Source organism: Trachurus japonicus, chromosome 1 (genome assembly GCF_045865225.1).
Source record: "Trachurus japonicus isolate A0001 chromosome 1, Traja_1.0".
In the NCBI taxonomy this organism is placed as follows: domain Eukaryota; kingdom Metazoa; phylum Chordata; class Actinopteri; order Carangiformes; family Carangidae; genus Trachurus; species Trachurus japonicus.
In genome coordinates, this window is record NC_140907.1 from 34,811,713 (window position 1) to 34,827,586 (window position 15,874).

Consider the following 15,874-nt stretch of genomic DNA (forward strand, 5'->3'; position numbering starts at 1 on the left):
CTAGACTACGGTCTTTTACATTTGGTTCTGCTGTATCGTTACACGCTAACTCAGTCTACTCTTTGTAGGTGGTGGTGGTGGAGTGCCTTTTAGCTCCACACAGGTTCACTGAAGCCCAGAGAGAACATCAGGTTGGTGGTCACCTCTGTTGCCCAGGCCCTTCTCCGCTGGTTACTCAGTTTCAGGATCCAGGATCATCATGGATCAACATGGATCTAATGCTCAGTGGCCACTAAGCTTTAGATCTTTTCTTTACAGAGACAGGTATGTGCTTTTCTATGTTATGTCCAGTCATCATGAGTCCAATCAAAGTGTAGCAACAAATCATAGATGAAGACAAAGAGTCTGAAAACAGGCGTCAAACATATTTCTGTTTTTTGACAGTTGCAATCCAACACAATGAAAAAGTGAAAGGATTATGCAGTTTACAAGATTTGTGTGCCAAATGCCCTGGGGTTATGCACTTCAATGAGTTTGATGAGTGAGTGTTGACGCACCATAAATCATCACAGGCTTCTACTCCTGATGACACTGGTGCCTTCAATCCGTGGTCTGTTGGAAGTTTGAAAGCGAGCTGTTGGTCAAAATGAGGCCTTGAACATCTGAGCTTTGTTTGGGGTAGTCTGTGTTAAATCTACCAGGAAGCAGTCGCTGTTGATTCATTTTTGTCTCTCTCCTCTGGTGCCACCCTGAGGCCAAAACAGGTTGTTGCACTGTCACTATTTGTTTGAGTTGCAGTGTGCCTATTCTGCATCAGATTTGTTCTTCAGTGGTAAAGCTTCATTTAGCAGGTAAAAGGCTTCAGAGCTCAAACCTGGTTCCTCCAGTCCTCTTTAACGGGATTCACGACAGCAAAGGGCAGAATTAACATTTAATTAATCAGTTAACGGTCTCCCTCAAGTACTAGCACGAATACAACTTGAATAGAACAAGATGAATTGAAACTATGGTTGTAAAGGGGTGGAAAAATTCCAGTAAATACAGAAACTTTCCATGGGAAGTGAAGTTAGGGAATTTTGGAAATATTCCAAAGTGGAAACCTTCCGAATTAACTGGAAATGGGGGGTAATTTAAACAAACTGTATCATATCCAAACATAAATGTAAATATTTTGTTTTGTCATAGGCAGACATCCATGCAAAATAATACAATTAAAAATGACATTTCAACAGATTTATTTGTGAGTAGAATTTTATCAAGTTTTAATTTGATACTGCGTGCATGTGATTGAGGAATTAGCATAGATATTCAAGTGTACTTGCTTTAAATCTGGTTGTTTTAGCCAAGATTATGATATTTTCCCCAACTATATTCAAGTTCCCTGTTAAGGGCCAACCTTAAATTTAGTAAATTTCGGATTTATTCCCGTTTATTCCCATTTTTGCAACCCTAATTGAAACACAGACTTTGCAGTATGAGCACAACTAGGTAACTGTGACTTGTAACAGTGACTGAACGTGTCCAGGTGATCAACAGTCCAAGCCAGATGTCTGTAAAGTCTCTCAAGCTGTCTGTGAGTCTGTCAGGCAGAATGTAGGCCAGGTAGAATCAGGCCACCTCTTAAACCTAACCCTCCTCTGTTGGCAAGTTCCCTGGACTGTCCTTTGAAGCCTCAACACATATAGTAAACACCATTCATTCTATCAATGGATTTCATCACCAATACACACATTTACAACAACTTGATGGATTGAGTGTTTCTCTTTCATTGAGTTTCTCCACAGTGGTTGATTTTATTACATGTCTTGTCATACCTTTACCTCCTTCTATATTTTGTATTACAGTAGATTAGGTTTAATTTGGTTTCTGGACAATTCTTCCTGTGATATCTGTTCTCAGCTTTATCGTTGAGTTTTTTGAGAATGTATTATCTTCATTATGGCGAATACAAATTGTATTAACGGTCCAGCTTCAAGGTCCAAACTGGATCTTTTAGGATCAGGGAGGGTCAGGGTCGTGTCAGATTTGATTAACATTGCTCACTATTACAAGTTAAAGGGGTTTCAAAGTCTGCACATGCAGGATACAAGTTCAGGGTTGGAGTCGGGGTTAAAGTGAATGTACGTCCTCTGCAAAGTAACTTTTAACCTGTGTTTATGAAGCTATAAATACATTTCCTTCTGGTTGCACATAAGAACTTGATAAACCCCCAGTGGGAGGAGAAGTCAGCCTCTCCTGCGTGAAGGTGCCATGCCTCCTCTGGAGAGGGAATCAGGCTCCATATGCTGGTCTAATCCAGTCCAGGTGGTCCTGTCTGCTCCTATTAGAGGAGGCCGTGGCCAGAGTCAGGGAGGAGAGCCCAACAAACTGATCTTTAGCTTACCGTGAGATTATGGTCAATTCACCCCGTGGAGGCTTTTCTTCCTGACTGACCAACCGACCGACCTGGCTCTGAATGTGTGTATGTGTGTTTCAGGTGAACACACTAACTCAAAGTAAAGAGCCGGAAACGTCCTTTTTGACTTTTGACAACTTTAATCAAGGCTTCTGAACATTGTTCCATGATCAGTGGTGATGGCAATGTAAATGATGATAATATAAATGATAATGATAGATAAATAGATATATAAATAAATAAATAAATAAATAACCTACAAACTACAGGCGAACAAAGTACGAGTAATGTTGGGGTGTAAAAGTGACAAACAAAAGCAACCGAGTCAACATTTCAGATTAGATCTTCATCAACCTGTTGGGGTCTTCACATCAGGCCAAACTTGGGTCTGGTAAAGTTTGTGGTGTTTGTTTCATCTCTGCTGAGCCTCAGGTGGGTGGAGCCAACAACATTAGGAAAGAACTGGATCAGATGTAGCCTAACGTTTCCTCTGGTTTTTAAAAATGTCTGTTTGCCCTGATCAAGGGACTGAGGTAGAAAGATACAGAACTAATAACCTGAAGGTATTCAGGAGAAATATATTCATATGGTGCTTATTGATTACCATACTAACTACATTGATTCTGCAAGTGTGTTGGCCTCAAAGGTCGACCTCTCGATACTACATTTCCCATAATGGCGTCTATCAGGATCATGGGAGATGTTTGACACTTTCCCAGTTTTAGTGTTGGGGACCTAAACTGGTGAAGTTGAAGGGCCAGCACTCACAAAATGTCCTTTTGCCACTTGTTCCATTAAAGCTACCTAAAGGACATTTTGTGAGCGCTGGCCCTTCAACTTCACCAGTTTAGGTCCCCAACACTAAAACTGGGAAAGTGTCAAACATCTCCCATGATCCTGATAGACGCCATTATGGGAAATGTAGTATCGAGAGACCTTTGAGGCCAACACACTTGCTTCTTCTAGGCCTATTCGAGCCGTGCACCCATCGTAGATTGACCTGGGAGAGTGCTTGATGATTCCCCAGTTTTTTGGACCTAAACTGGAGACCCTTGCACTACACGCATACCTGCCCCCACCCACCTGGCACCGTCTCTCAGCAGGTTAAAAACCAAACCAACTTTACCTGGCCCAGGTTTGTGAAGATCACTTGATCTCACAGCTCAAAAGGTCTCTCAATACTACATTTCCCATAATGGCGTCTATCAGGATCATGGGAGATGTTTGACACTTTCCCAGTTTTAGTGTTGGGGAACTAAACTGGTGAAGTTGAAGGGCCAGCACTCACAAAATGTCCTTTTGCCACATGTTCCATTAAAGCTACCTAAAGGACATTTTGTGAGCGCTGGCCCCTCAACTTCACCAGTTTAGGTCCCCAACACTAAAACTGGGAAAGTGTCAAACATCTCCCATGATCCTGATAAACGCCATTATGGGAAATGTAGTATCGAGAGACCTTTGAGGCCAACACACTTGCTTCTTCTGTGCCTATTCGAGCCGTGCAGCCATCGTAGATTGACCTGGGAGAGTGCTTGATGATTCCCCAGTTTTTTTTAACCTAAACTGGAGACCCTTGCGCTATACGCATACCTGTCCCCACCCACCTGGCACCGTCTCTCAGCAGGTTAAAAACCAAACCAATTTTACCTGGCCCTGCTTTGTGAAGATCATTTGATCTCACAGCTCTGCTCTCCCATCAGACAGTTGATCTTCCTCCACCAGGTTTCCGTGAGGCTCTTGATCTTGTCGGGCGTCTTCCCCTTCAGAGTCAGCCTCTGCTGCTGGACGCTGATGCTGACGCTGCTGCTGACGCTACTGTCTGTCTGCTGCTGGATGCTGGCCAAGATGGCCGAATCAAAAGCGTCCTTCAGGTTCTTCTGGGTGAGCGCGGAGCACTCTGCGAAGCTCGCCGCTCCGATCTCCTGGGCCAGCCGGCGGCCTTCCTCCACGTCCACCGGTCGCTCCTGGTTCTTGGCCAGCTGGATCAGCACCTGGACATCCTCCTTCAGGTCCAGCTGGGTGCCGACCAGGATGACGGGGGCGCCGGGACAGTGCTGCCGGATTTCAGGGACCCACCTGTTGATGAGGTTGCGGAAGGAGCAGGGCCGGACCACGCTGTAGCAGAGGAGGAAGACGTCGGCGTTCTTGTAGCAAAGCGGACGGATGCGCTCCAGCTCGTCCTTCGTGAAGCAGAGAGTTCAGAGGTCAGAGTCAACACATGGACACAAGAGATTCTGTTGAACAACTCCCAGGAGAAGACTAAAAACCAACAAAGAGGTTGACAGATATCCATTCCCTACTCCCTTTGTGGTCCGCTGACTTCTGAAAACACACTTGAACACTGCAAAAACTCAAAATCTTACCAAGAATATTTGTCCTATTTTGCAGTCAAAAATGTCATTTCTAGTCAAAACAAATCTGATTATACCTAAAATAAGACTCATCACATAAAAAGTAGCTTGTTTTTAGACACTTTTTTACTAATTTCAAGCATATTTTCACTTTAAATAAGTAGAAAAATCTGATAGTGGAGCAAGTTATTCTTTCTTATTACAAGCACAAAAATCTTGCTTTCACTGGCAGATTTTTCTACTTATTTCAAGTGAAAATTTGTTTGAAACAAGTGAAAATTTGTTTGAAACAAGTGAAAATTTGTTTGAAACAAGTGAAAATTATCTAAAAAACAAGTTCATTTGTCTTATTTCAAGTGGAATGAGATTCGTTTTGACTAGAAATGAGACATTTTGACAAGACATTTGACAAATACTCTTGGAAAGATTTTGAGTTTTTGCAGTGAAGCAACTGGTTTAACTCGTTTCTATCAAACTTTGCAAAACAGGAGGGAAGAGCTCATTTTTTGGGGACTATTTTCAGTGGTGCATGAATCCACATTAGGAGCTCTACCGCGGCTTTGTCCAAACACAGCGTTGGTTTTATGTCTTTTCTTGGCTTAAATTCACAATAAGAGAAGTTTCGAACATTTTCCAGCCTAATCCTTTAACATCCATCAGACCTGGTCAAGACTTAATGATAAATCTTTAGGAAACTTTTTACATTATTTCTCCATTTTCTGTTGCGTCATTGTCCACAAATATGAAAAACTAATCCACACACTTGGATCAATCAGGTCTTATCTGGTCATGACGGATTAAAAACGTGTTTTTTTGTTTTGTTCATTTTTCTGTTTTCACACCTAGATAAAGGTTTAACAGATTTATTTATAAGAGGGTTTATATGTTCAGATTTAATACAGTCCTACTCTTAATGCATATGCAGCTGCAAGTCTGAATTTTGATTTGATTTGAAAATTGTTAACGTCCCTGAAGGGCAGTTTGGTTTGCAGCAGAAGTTCAGACACAGTAAGATCATATATAGCAACTTTAACATTGAATATTGTGTGTAATTAGGTTGCACTGCAAAAACTCAAAATCTTTCCAAGAATATTTGTCTTATTTCTTGTCAAAATGTCTAATTTCTAGTCAAAACTAATCTCTTTCCACTTTGAATAAGACTCATCACCTAAAAATTAACTTGTTTTTAGATCATTTTCACTTGTTTCAAACTAATTTTCACTTGAAATAAGTAGAAAAAACTGCCAGTGAAAGCAAGTTTTTTGTGCTCGTAATAAGAAAGAAAAACTTGCTCCATTGTCAGATTTTTCTACTTATTTCAAGTGAAAATTTGCTTGAAAAAAAGTAAAAAGTGTCTTTAAAAAAAGCAGCTTTTTAATGTGATGAGTCTTATTTTAAGTATAATGACATTTGTTTTGACTAGAAATGAAATTTTGACTAGAAATAAGACAAATATTCTTGGTATGGTATTGAGTTTTTACAGTGTGTTAATTAAATAAACAGTTTATTGACACTGAACTAAAAGAGGCCGATGGGGCACAGGGAGGGTGACACAAGGGGGGTAAACTCACTTTCCTCCTCCAGGGGGCGGAGTTGACTGCGGGGTAACAGGGCAGATCAACAGAGACTAAAGGGGGTTTAAGGGGGGAGGGGGGTCTAGGACTACAAACCGGCAGCAGGGGGCAACCGACACAAACACAGTGTGTAGGTGTAGGACCAGTTAGTGACTAATAGCTCTACGTATTGATTAGCTACTGATGACTTACATTGATCGATCCGTCGACCAGCCCCCATTTCTGCCGCGAGGACAGAGAAATGTGTGAGCGCACCTGTTGCAGGACTCAGACACCTATAGATAGGCTATGTGTGTTTATAATGATGATGATGATGATGATGATGATGAAGAGCTCACCTGTCCGGCCATGTCGCAGAGCTGCAGCCTCACCGGCTTCCCGTCCACCACCACCATCACTGAGCACAGCAACACACACGTCAGTAACAGTAACACAACTCTCTCCATATCCCACATCCATCTTACTTTGTCTCTTTATGAGTTTAATGAATTCAGTTTTTTTGTACCTTATCTCTATTGTCTCTCTCCTATTTGTTACCGAATCACTTTGCACTTTATCTCTTTATTTTTTTCTTTCATTTCTGTTCATTTTGCTCACATAACATTGATTATGTATGCACTTTATCTATTTTTTTCTATGTTTATTTGTTAGCCATTGAAATTTGTCTTGTTGTAATTTGTTATAGGGGTGGAACCTATGTAGCCTACAAGCCAACCGGCTTCGTTCCCTCCTTGCACCATTGAAATTTGATTTTTTTTTATTTGATTTGATTTATTTGTCAGTAGAAAAGAAATACAAAAAAACTGACGAGGATAACACAGAAAAGTCCAGGACTTATTTCCACTGTGGTCCTCTGAGACAATCCGAACTAGGTGATAAAACATTAACATTGGAATAATTACTACTATAAACAGTCATTTACAGTACAGTTAAATACAGCTTTGCAACCTACACAATACACAAAACGAGGATTATATGCATTTGCAATACACTTTAAGGAAAAAGTGCACACCTATTTGTGTGCTAAATAAATAAACTCAATAATAAAACACTTAATACAGCTATAGGTTACCGGTGAAGTTGTCAAACGCCGTGGGGACGTACTCCGTGGGGTATCCGTTGGTGGTGTAGCTGACCACCAGGCTGGTCTTCCCCACGGCGCCGTCTCCCACCAGGACGCAGTTCACCCTGCGCTCCGGACCCGCGGACTCGAACCTGGAGCCGGAGCGGCGGCGCTTCAGGCTCAGAGGGAAGTCCCAGTCCCAGTCGCGGCTCTTCAGGCGCCGCGGCGGCACCGGGGGCCCGTCCCCCCCGCACACCGGGTCCGACACCCGGCGGGGCTTCAGCGGCTTGCCCACGTCCTGAGGCAGCATGGTCGCGCGTGGGCTTCCTTACGTCACCGTCTGTTGTTGCTTAGAGACGCCCCGCGCGCTCCATCCTCCACAGTGTGTGTTTACAGCAAAACTGAAAAGCACCAAACAATATCAATACTGTGTGTTGGTGTTGGTGTGTTGTGTTGTGTTGTGTGTTGTGTGTGTGTGGCTGCAGATTGGGAGCGTGCCGTGCCGTGCCGTGCCGTGCCGTGCCGTGGCGCCGCGTGGGGTTTGTTTCTCCTGATTGGCATTCTCCCTGCAGCTGCTCTGCTGCTCGTGCGCCCTAAGAGGCTTAGCGCGCGCTGCCATATGAAGCTGCACAGCTTTACCAAGTGAAATGATCTAAGAAGCTCACAGGAAAAACCTTTATCCCACATATACAGTAGGCTGTGTGTGTGTGTGTGTGTGTGTGTGTGTGTGTGTGTGTGTGTGTGTGTGTGTGTGTGTGTGTGTGTGTGTGTGTGTGTGTGTGTGTGTGTGTGTGTGTGTGTGTGTGTGCGCGCGCTGCTCTTCAGCCAATTACAACATGATGGAGCTGAAACTCCAAACAAACTTTGATATTAATGTTGACACTGCAAAAACTCAAAATCTTTCCAAGAATATTTCTCTTATTTCTTGTCAAAATGTCTCATTTCTAGTCAAAACTAATCTCTTTCTCCTTAAAATAAGACTCATCACTTAAAAATGAACTTGTTTTGAGATAATTTTCACTTGTTTCAAACAAATTTTTACTTGAAATAAGTAAAATCCAATGCCAGTGAAAGCAAGATTTTTGTGCCTGTAATAAGAAACTATCAGATTTTTCTACTTATTTCAAGTGAAAACATGTTTGAAAGAAGTAAAAAGTGTCTAAAACAAGCTACTTTTTTATGTGATGAGTCTTATTTTAAGTAGAATTTGATTTGTTTTGACTAGAAATAATATTCTTGGTAAGATTTTGAGTTTTTGCAGCGTGAGTTTGTTTCTGCAGCAGAGGACTAAATATTTAATTAATCTGCTACACAATATCATAATAAAACAATGAGTGTTTACACACAGTGCAACTTAATTAGTCCAATAAATGAAATTAAACTCCCCAGATGGAGCATGGGATACAACAACCTCCATCAGAGTAATAATCAAACTAATGAAGAAAATTAGAAGATAGATTCTTATTTCTCATTATTTATATTTGATTGAAGAAAGAAGAAGGAGAAAAGGATGAAGAGGAAGAAGAATCCCTGGTGCACCTGAGCAGCATGTTGTTTTAGAGATGATGATGTGGTGTTGGACCGACGCCCCCTGGTGGTGGTGAGAGTCTCTGAGCTGAGGATGCAGTGATGGATGGATGGATGGATGCAGCATGAATCATCACTTCTCATCACTGTCACAGGCAGATAAACAGCACACACACACACACACACACACACACACACACACACACACACACAGAAAGAGATAAAGAGCCTAGAGCTGGAAACAGATTAAAACATCAAAAGAGGACAGAGGAGCTGCTGTGAATACATGAGGAGGAGGAGGAGGAGGAGGAAGAGGGGAAATAGAGGAGAACAGGGAAATAAATCTTTCCTGATTCTGCTGTTTTTATTTTGTTTGTGTTATGAGATTATTGTTATAATCGTCTCTGATGTGTGAGGGAATTTAATTCAGCCGCTGAACAGTGAAGAAGCAAAGAGATGAATAAACACTTAGTCATCTCACACTCTGACCATATATACATCCTTCCTCTGGAGCTGCTGTGAACATCTCAGGACGTTAGATTAAAAAGAAAAAGAAAAGCAGGCAGGTTTTGATTATTTGATTATTTTAATGTGGGTTTGTTCAAACCGATGACAATTTTCTGTCCTTTTGATAGACAGTAAAGCTTTTTGAATTGAATTGAATTTTCACTCCCACCATATGCACACACACACACAGCCAAATATCTCTTCTCTTTGCACTCATTCCTCTGTTTAACTTTTATCTGATATTCATTTGTGCATTGTTTATTTCTGTACCAATGTTGTGTGCAGGTTTGATTATTGAATCGTTTGAAGTTATTAACCTTTATTCATTATTGTTGTATTTATCATTTCCAGGCTGCAGCAGATCAGATCCAAACTCATTCAGTCCTGCAGCTGCACGTCGGCGCAGAGGTGAGGAAATGTTCTTTATATTATAACTGAGCTGAACCTTAAAGCTACATCTTAATGTTCAATCATCTGAGCAGAATAAACTTTATTGGCAACTCTCTACAAAAGGATAAAATCTCTAAAAACAAACAATATGGTAACACTTTATAATAAGTGCACACTATTAAGCATTAGTTAAGCATTAATAAATACTGAATTCTTCATTTATAACGCATGAATACTCAGTTAGTGCTCATCAATGATGAGTAAAACATGTTTAACTGTGTTTATAAACTACATATTAATAGTATTCATGTGTTATAAATGATGAATTCAGTATTTAATGCTTAAAAGATTAGGGGGGAGTAGATAAAACATTATCTCCCCCTCATATGGACTAAGGGCTGGGAGAAGTTTCAGAGTCCTCCGTGGCTTCTCTGAGTTACAGGGGGTCTCGGCGTAGCAGTGCATGTCCATATAACGGTTGCAAATGGATACCAACTGTCTTCGTAACAAAAAGACACACCAAGAAACATCCAAATACCTCCATGCTGCTCGTATGTAATGTCCCTCTTGTGCTGAAGCCCCGAAATGCAAAATTGTTGCAAAAGTCTATATTTCAAGCTTGTTTGCAGCGGAAGCTTCTCTTCCTGGTCCGTCCAAATCTCGCGTGATTTGCGCAACAAGACAATTTCTCATGTTGGGGCTTCAATACAAGACGGACATTACATACGAGCACTATGGAGGTATTTGGATGTTTTTTGGTGTGTCTTTTTGTTACGAAGAAAAGTGGTATCCATTCGCAACCGTCATATGGACATGCAGTGCTGCACGGAAATTTCAATTTTGAGTGAACTATCCCTTTAACTAATGCTCAATTACTTATTGCAAAGTGTTACCAACAATAAAAACCACAATAAAAATGACAAAAAACAACGAAAACAGTATTCTTCAGTAGAATAGAGGAGCAGCAGCGTTTGTGCATGTGCATTAATCACATTCATTCACACACATAGGAAACCATGGGATGTTTATCATCTCATGGAGACTGAAGGTGGTCGTCGTGGTTATGAACTCAGACGACCTCGTCTCGGCTCCTCCGCGCCATTTATCTGCTAAATATACTCAGAGATGACGTCATCGCTGCTGTAACAGGATTAAACCAGGAGTCAGGGAGAAACTACACACACACACACACACTCAGACACACACACACACTCAGACACATAACATACAAAGCTGCTATTCTACTCATGTACAAACAACCCCCCCCCTCCTCCTGCTCCTCCAACATCTGATAAACTAGACACCTAATCAGAGCCGCCGGGGGCCCGGGGCCTCACACCGGCCAAATACATTAACTCAATTTAGAGTTTGGGATTAAGGACCCCGCCCCTCCCCCGTTATAACACACATACACACACACACACATATAGTATATATAGTATATATATTAGGGGTGGGAATCTTTTACTATCTCACGATTGGATTTGATTCTGATTTTTGGGGCTACGATTCAATTTTAAAATCGATTTTCGATTCAAAACGATTTGATTCATAATGATTTCTGCTTCAGTCTGTCGGTGTGCAAAGGATCTTCATGATCTACTCCGGTCTGCTTTGCAAGACACAATGACTAAAGTGTCTTTTTCCACATTTATTGAGTTTTAAACATGTATCCATGCTTAGATGGAATTGTTGAAACTGTTGCATAAAAGCAAAACTATCACATGTTGCTTAAGTAACAAAATTAAAAGGGCCTCTTTATTTTAAAAACAATATAATAGTGCAGTTAAACATCCTGCCTTTTAAATTCTAAGGAGATGGAGGCCGACAGCCAGCAGATTTGTTTCATTTGTTTAATTTTATAAATCGATTTTGGGACATTTTATATCGATTCTGAATCGTATTAGATAGATAGATAGATAGATAGATAGATAGATAGATAGATAGATAGATAGATAGATAGATAGATAGATAGATAGATAGATAGATAGATAGATAGATAGATAGATAGATAGATTTGGCACACCCCTAATAATAATAATATATATATACACGGATACAAACACACTGACACCCCTCCTCCTCCTCCTCCTCCTCCTCCTCCTCCTCCGTCCCTCATCTCTCTTTTTGATGGGATCAGCTGAGCGCTACCTTCTCCTCTCCTTCCCTCTCTCTCTCTCTCCTTCTCTCCCTCTCTCTCCCTCTCCATCCCTCTCTCTCTCCCCCGAGGGACCGAGCTGCTCGGACTCTATAGTTATGGGCCGGGGCCATCTGTCACCGTGCGCATTCACGCAGCCACCAGAAGGCCGCAACATGTGCACATTTAAATGGAGAACCCAACTTTCCCAGGACACACAGGCCTGACCCCGGCAGCCGCTGCTACCCCCCCCCCACCTCCCCTTCCTCCTCCTCCTCCCCCTCCCTCCTCATCATCACCCCACCGTGTGCCCCTTCTTCCTCTTCTCTCCTCCTCCGTCCCACGACCATCAGCTCCTCCGTGCTGCGTCCAGACCCCTCCCACCTGCACCCACACATACTGTCTGCATGTGAATCAGTGAATTACAGCCCCCCCCCCCACACACACACACACACCCTAAACCTGCTGGACCAATCAGCCCCCCCACCCCACTAAGTGTGTGTGTGTGTGTGTATGGTAATGGACGTGCAGTGTGCATGAGCACCTTCTTTACACTGCAAAAACTCAAAATCTTACCAAAAATATTTGTCTTATTTCTAGTCAAAACGAATCAAATTACACTCAAAATAAGACTCGCCAAATAAAAAGTAGCTTGTTTTTAGACACTTTTTATTTCTTTCAATCATATTTTCACTTAAAATTAGTAGAAAAATCTGACAGTGGAGCAAGTTTTTCTTTCTTATTACAAGCACAAAAAACTTGCTGCTTTCACTGGCATTGGATTTTTCTACTTATTTCAAGTGAAAATTTGTTTGAAACAAGTGAAAATGATCTAAAAACAAGTTCATTTTTAGGTGATGAGTCTTATTTTAAGTAGAAAAAAAGATTAGCTTTGACTAGAAATGAGACATTTTGACAAGAAATAAGACAAATATTCTTGGAAAGATTTTGCGTTTTTGCAGTGTATACACACAATGATGGATTTCAACCTTACGTAGCAGCTGATGGAGGAGGGGGGGGGGGTGATGGAGGAGGTGCAGTGGGGGAGGGAGGGAGGGAGGGAGGGAGGGAGGGAGGGAGGAGAAAGGAGTGGTGGTGGGGGGGGGGGGCTCTGGTGGGTGTGTGAGAAAGAGAAAGAGAGAAATAGCTGATTGGTAAAGTTGATAGTGAAGGAGAGGATGAAGGGTTTGGCAGCAGTATGAGTGTGTGTTGTGGTTTTGGTGGTTGCAGGGGGAGGGAGGGAGTGTGTGTGTATGTGTGTGTGTGTGGGGGGGGGGGGGGTGGGTGAGTGAGTGGGGTGGGAGGGTAACAGGATTGGTCTTGTCTGTGGGACTCATGGCGGAGGACAATGGGAGCGGCGGGGGTGGGGCGAGTGTCACACGCTTTTGCTTTGTGGCTCGGTCAACAGGCGTGTGCCACGGTGTCGTCTCGCCTCCCCTCGCCTGCTGTCCCACTCCGGAGGGGTGGGGGGTGGGGGGGCATTGGGATGGGGTGGGGGGGGGCACCGGCAGCAGCCATGAGAACCGGGGCCCCGGGCCCTTTAATGAGGGGCGTGCTGCTTCTTATCAAAGATGGACAAGCCATCATTACAATCATCATTAGACGCTGCACAATGGAGAACGCCTCCCTCAGCAATGGATGGGAAAATCCTCCTACAGGGGCTGCAGCAGCGGAGGATGAGGGGGGGGGGGGGGGGGAGGAGGAGCAGGAGGAGGAGGAGGGGGGATGAAATTAAAAAAAACAAAAAGTCTGGATGTGTCAGTTTGTTGAAGCAGCTCAGTGATGTGATAGGACGACACCTGTCTGAGAAGATGCTGCGTCACCTGGAGCCTCCGACTCTCAGCAGCGTGGAGGCTTTCACACAGACTCAGAGCCTCGGTGCTTTCTGCTGAACCAACAGCGTTCAACGCTTAGAGGGATAGTTCACCCCAAAATTGAAATTTCACTCATTATCTACTCACCCTCATGTCGACTAAGGGCTGGAGGGGGTCTCGGCGTAGCAGTGCATGTCCATATAACGGTTGCAAATGGATACCAACTGTCTGCGTAACAAAAAGACACACCAAAAAACATCCAAATACCTCCATGCTGCTCCTATGTAATGTCCCTCTTGTATTGAAGCCCCGAAATGCGAAAAGCCCCCCAAATTTGACGAACCGGGAAGAGGAGCATCCGCTACAAACAAGCTGAACTATCCCTTTAAGTGGAAGAATTATTTTCCCAGTCCCACACTTTTTTCCCCGGTCCCACACTGTACTCCCTCATAGTCTGGGAGCTGCTTTTTTCCCTCCTCCCCTCTCCTCTTGTTTCTCCCCTTTTCCTTTCCTCCCCCCCAAGATGGCGCCGTCCCAGGTGGCAGCCTATAACTGTAATTTCCCAGCTTGGGATCAATAAAGTCTATCTATCTATCTATCTATCAATCTAAAGTGGGAGGACGTTACTTTGCATCAGTCAGGAGGAAGTAAACACAACAGTGGCAATATTTTTGTGTTTACTTCTTCAGTTTTACTTTCAGTTTACTAACTATTTGGTCTGACGTAAGACTCTTTATTGATCCCACATGTGGGAAATTCTCTTGCGTAAAGAAATAAAGTGTAATGCAGAAAGTGGTAGATCAGTGGTGCAATAATGTCAAGAATAAATAGAGTCCAGAGTGCAGCTAGGCGATTACTGGTGTTGTACAGTCTGACGGCAGCTGGAAGGAATGACCTGCGATACCGTCCTAGTGTTGGAGTGAACCCAGCCTCAATGATAATTATTTGACTTTATTAAGCGCTGAAGGGAAATTCATACACCTTTGTTCTTTCTTGTGCTGCTTTCTCGCTTTTCTTGAAATTCTGTCGATTCCCAAATCAGTCAGTCAGAGGTAAATGCAGAGAGACTGCTTGCTGAAAAACTGTCCCTGAAGGCAACGTGCATCAGCAGTTTTGCATGAATTTCCCTCTAAAACAACTCTGTCTGGTAACGTTGTGTTATTATCTCATAGCGTGGTGAATGTGCAGGTCACAACTTGTCCACCAGAGCGTTGTGGAGTTGTTGGATTGTGTATTTGATGAGGGAAACCAAGAAATCCCATGAGCCTCCGTAGCGTAGTTCTGAGCAGCTCACGGCTCTGCTCCACCGTTCTAAAAACAGCTTGCACCGACAATTAAAGGTAACGCACCTACTGCTATACTGACTATAGGGATTATGGCAATGGGCCAATTTGCCAAAATGTTGAACTATCCCTATCACTATAAACGTGATGAGTTTGCCTTGATAAGACTTGAACATATCAGAACTTTATGGTTTGTGGAGTCTGAAGGTTGAAGTTGAAAGAGCGACCTCGGCATGAGGCCGCCAGACTGAAAGAAAAAACGCTCAGATCAGTTCTGACCGGCGGACAGAGGAGTTCTTCTCCTGTTGAATCCGAACTGCAAGCTGAGGTGAGTCACACACACACACACCAACACACAGAGATGATGACCTCTCCTCTGATGGTTTTTTTGGTGGTGTTTTTGGGGGGGGGGGGTTGGTCCAGCCTATAGGTTACCGTGTCACGCTCCGTCACCCCTGCTCCGAGTTTGTCATCATTAATGTTCGTCCAAAAAACGTGTTGCTCCGCTGTGGCCTTTCTCAAGAGTCTCCTCCAAGCCCTTTTTAATGCTGTGTGCCGGCCTGTGGCCCCCGGCCGCACACAGCATTGTCATGGTGCCGGAGGAAGGAGGAAGGTGGAGTGGGGGGGGGGGGGTACTGCATGGGAGGAGGTGTGTGTGTGTGTGTGTGTGTGTGTGTGTAGAGGTGGGGTAAAGGGGGGGGCATGACGCTGCAGCAGTGGCAGCTGGCGGCCCAGCTTGCAGGGGCCGTCCCCTCACAATGGAGCGCCTTTCGTCCCCCTGGGGCCAGTGATTTAGGACAGGGCTCTCTGGACCGGCCCCCGGAGAGCTGGAGAGAGAGAGGACACCGGCTTCGGAGGAACGCACCCTCCTCCCTCCCTCCCTCCCTCCCTCC

The 15,874-nt window shown here is 43.5% G+C and overlaps 1 protein-coding gene across 1 annotated transcript; it reads right to left on the reverse strand.

Annotated features, from left to right (window-relative positions):
- Positions 1–3,892: 3,892 nt before the first annotated feature.
- Positions 3,893–7,633, reverse strand: LOC146992387 (rho-related GTP-binding protein RhoU-like). The gene is made up of 3 exons (XM_085792607.1): positions 7,333–7,633; positions 6,599–6,657; positions 3,893–4,515 (listed from the first exon to the last, which is right to left on the reverse strand). Exons 1-3 carry the CDS (start codon positions 7,631–7,633, stop codon positions 4,003–4,005), a joined length of 873 nt encoding a protein of 290 aa, XP_085648733.1. The 3' UTR covers positions 3,893–4,002.
- Positions 7,634–15,874: the final 8,241 nt, after the last annotated feature.

Coding starts and splice junctions, on each gene's coding strand:
- LOC146992387 (XM_085792607.1), bottom strand. CDS start 7,633: ATGCTGCCTCAGGACGTGGGCAAGCCGCTGAAGCCCCGCCGGGTGTCG. Junction 6,658..7,332: donor GGCGTTTGACAACTTCACCG/GTAACCTATAGC, acceptor TGCTGTGCTCAG/TGATGGTGGTGGTGGACGGG. Junction 4,516..6,598: donor TCTGCGACATGGCCGGACAG/GTGAGCTCTTCA, acceptor TGCTTCACGAAG/GACGAGCTGGAGCGCATCCG.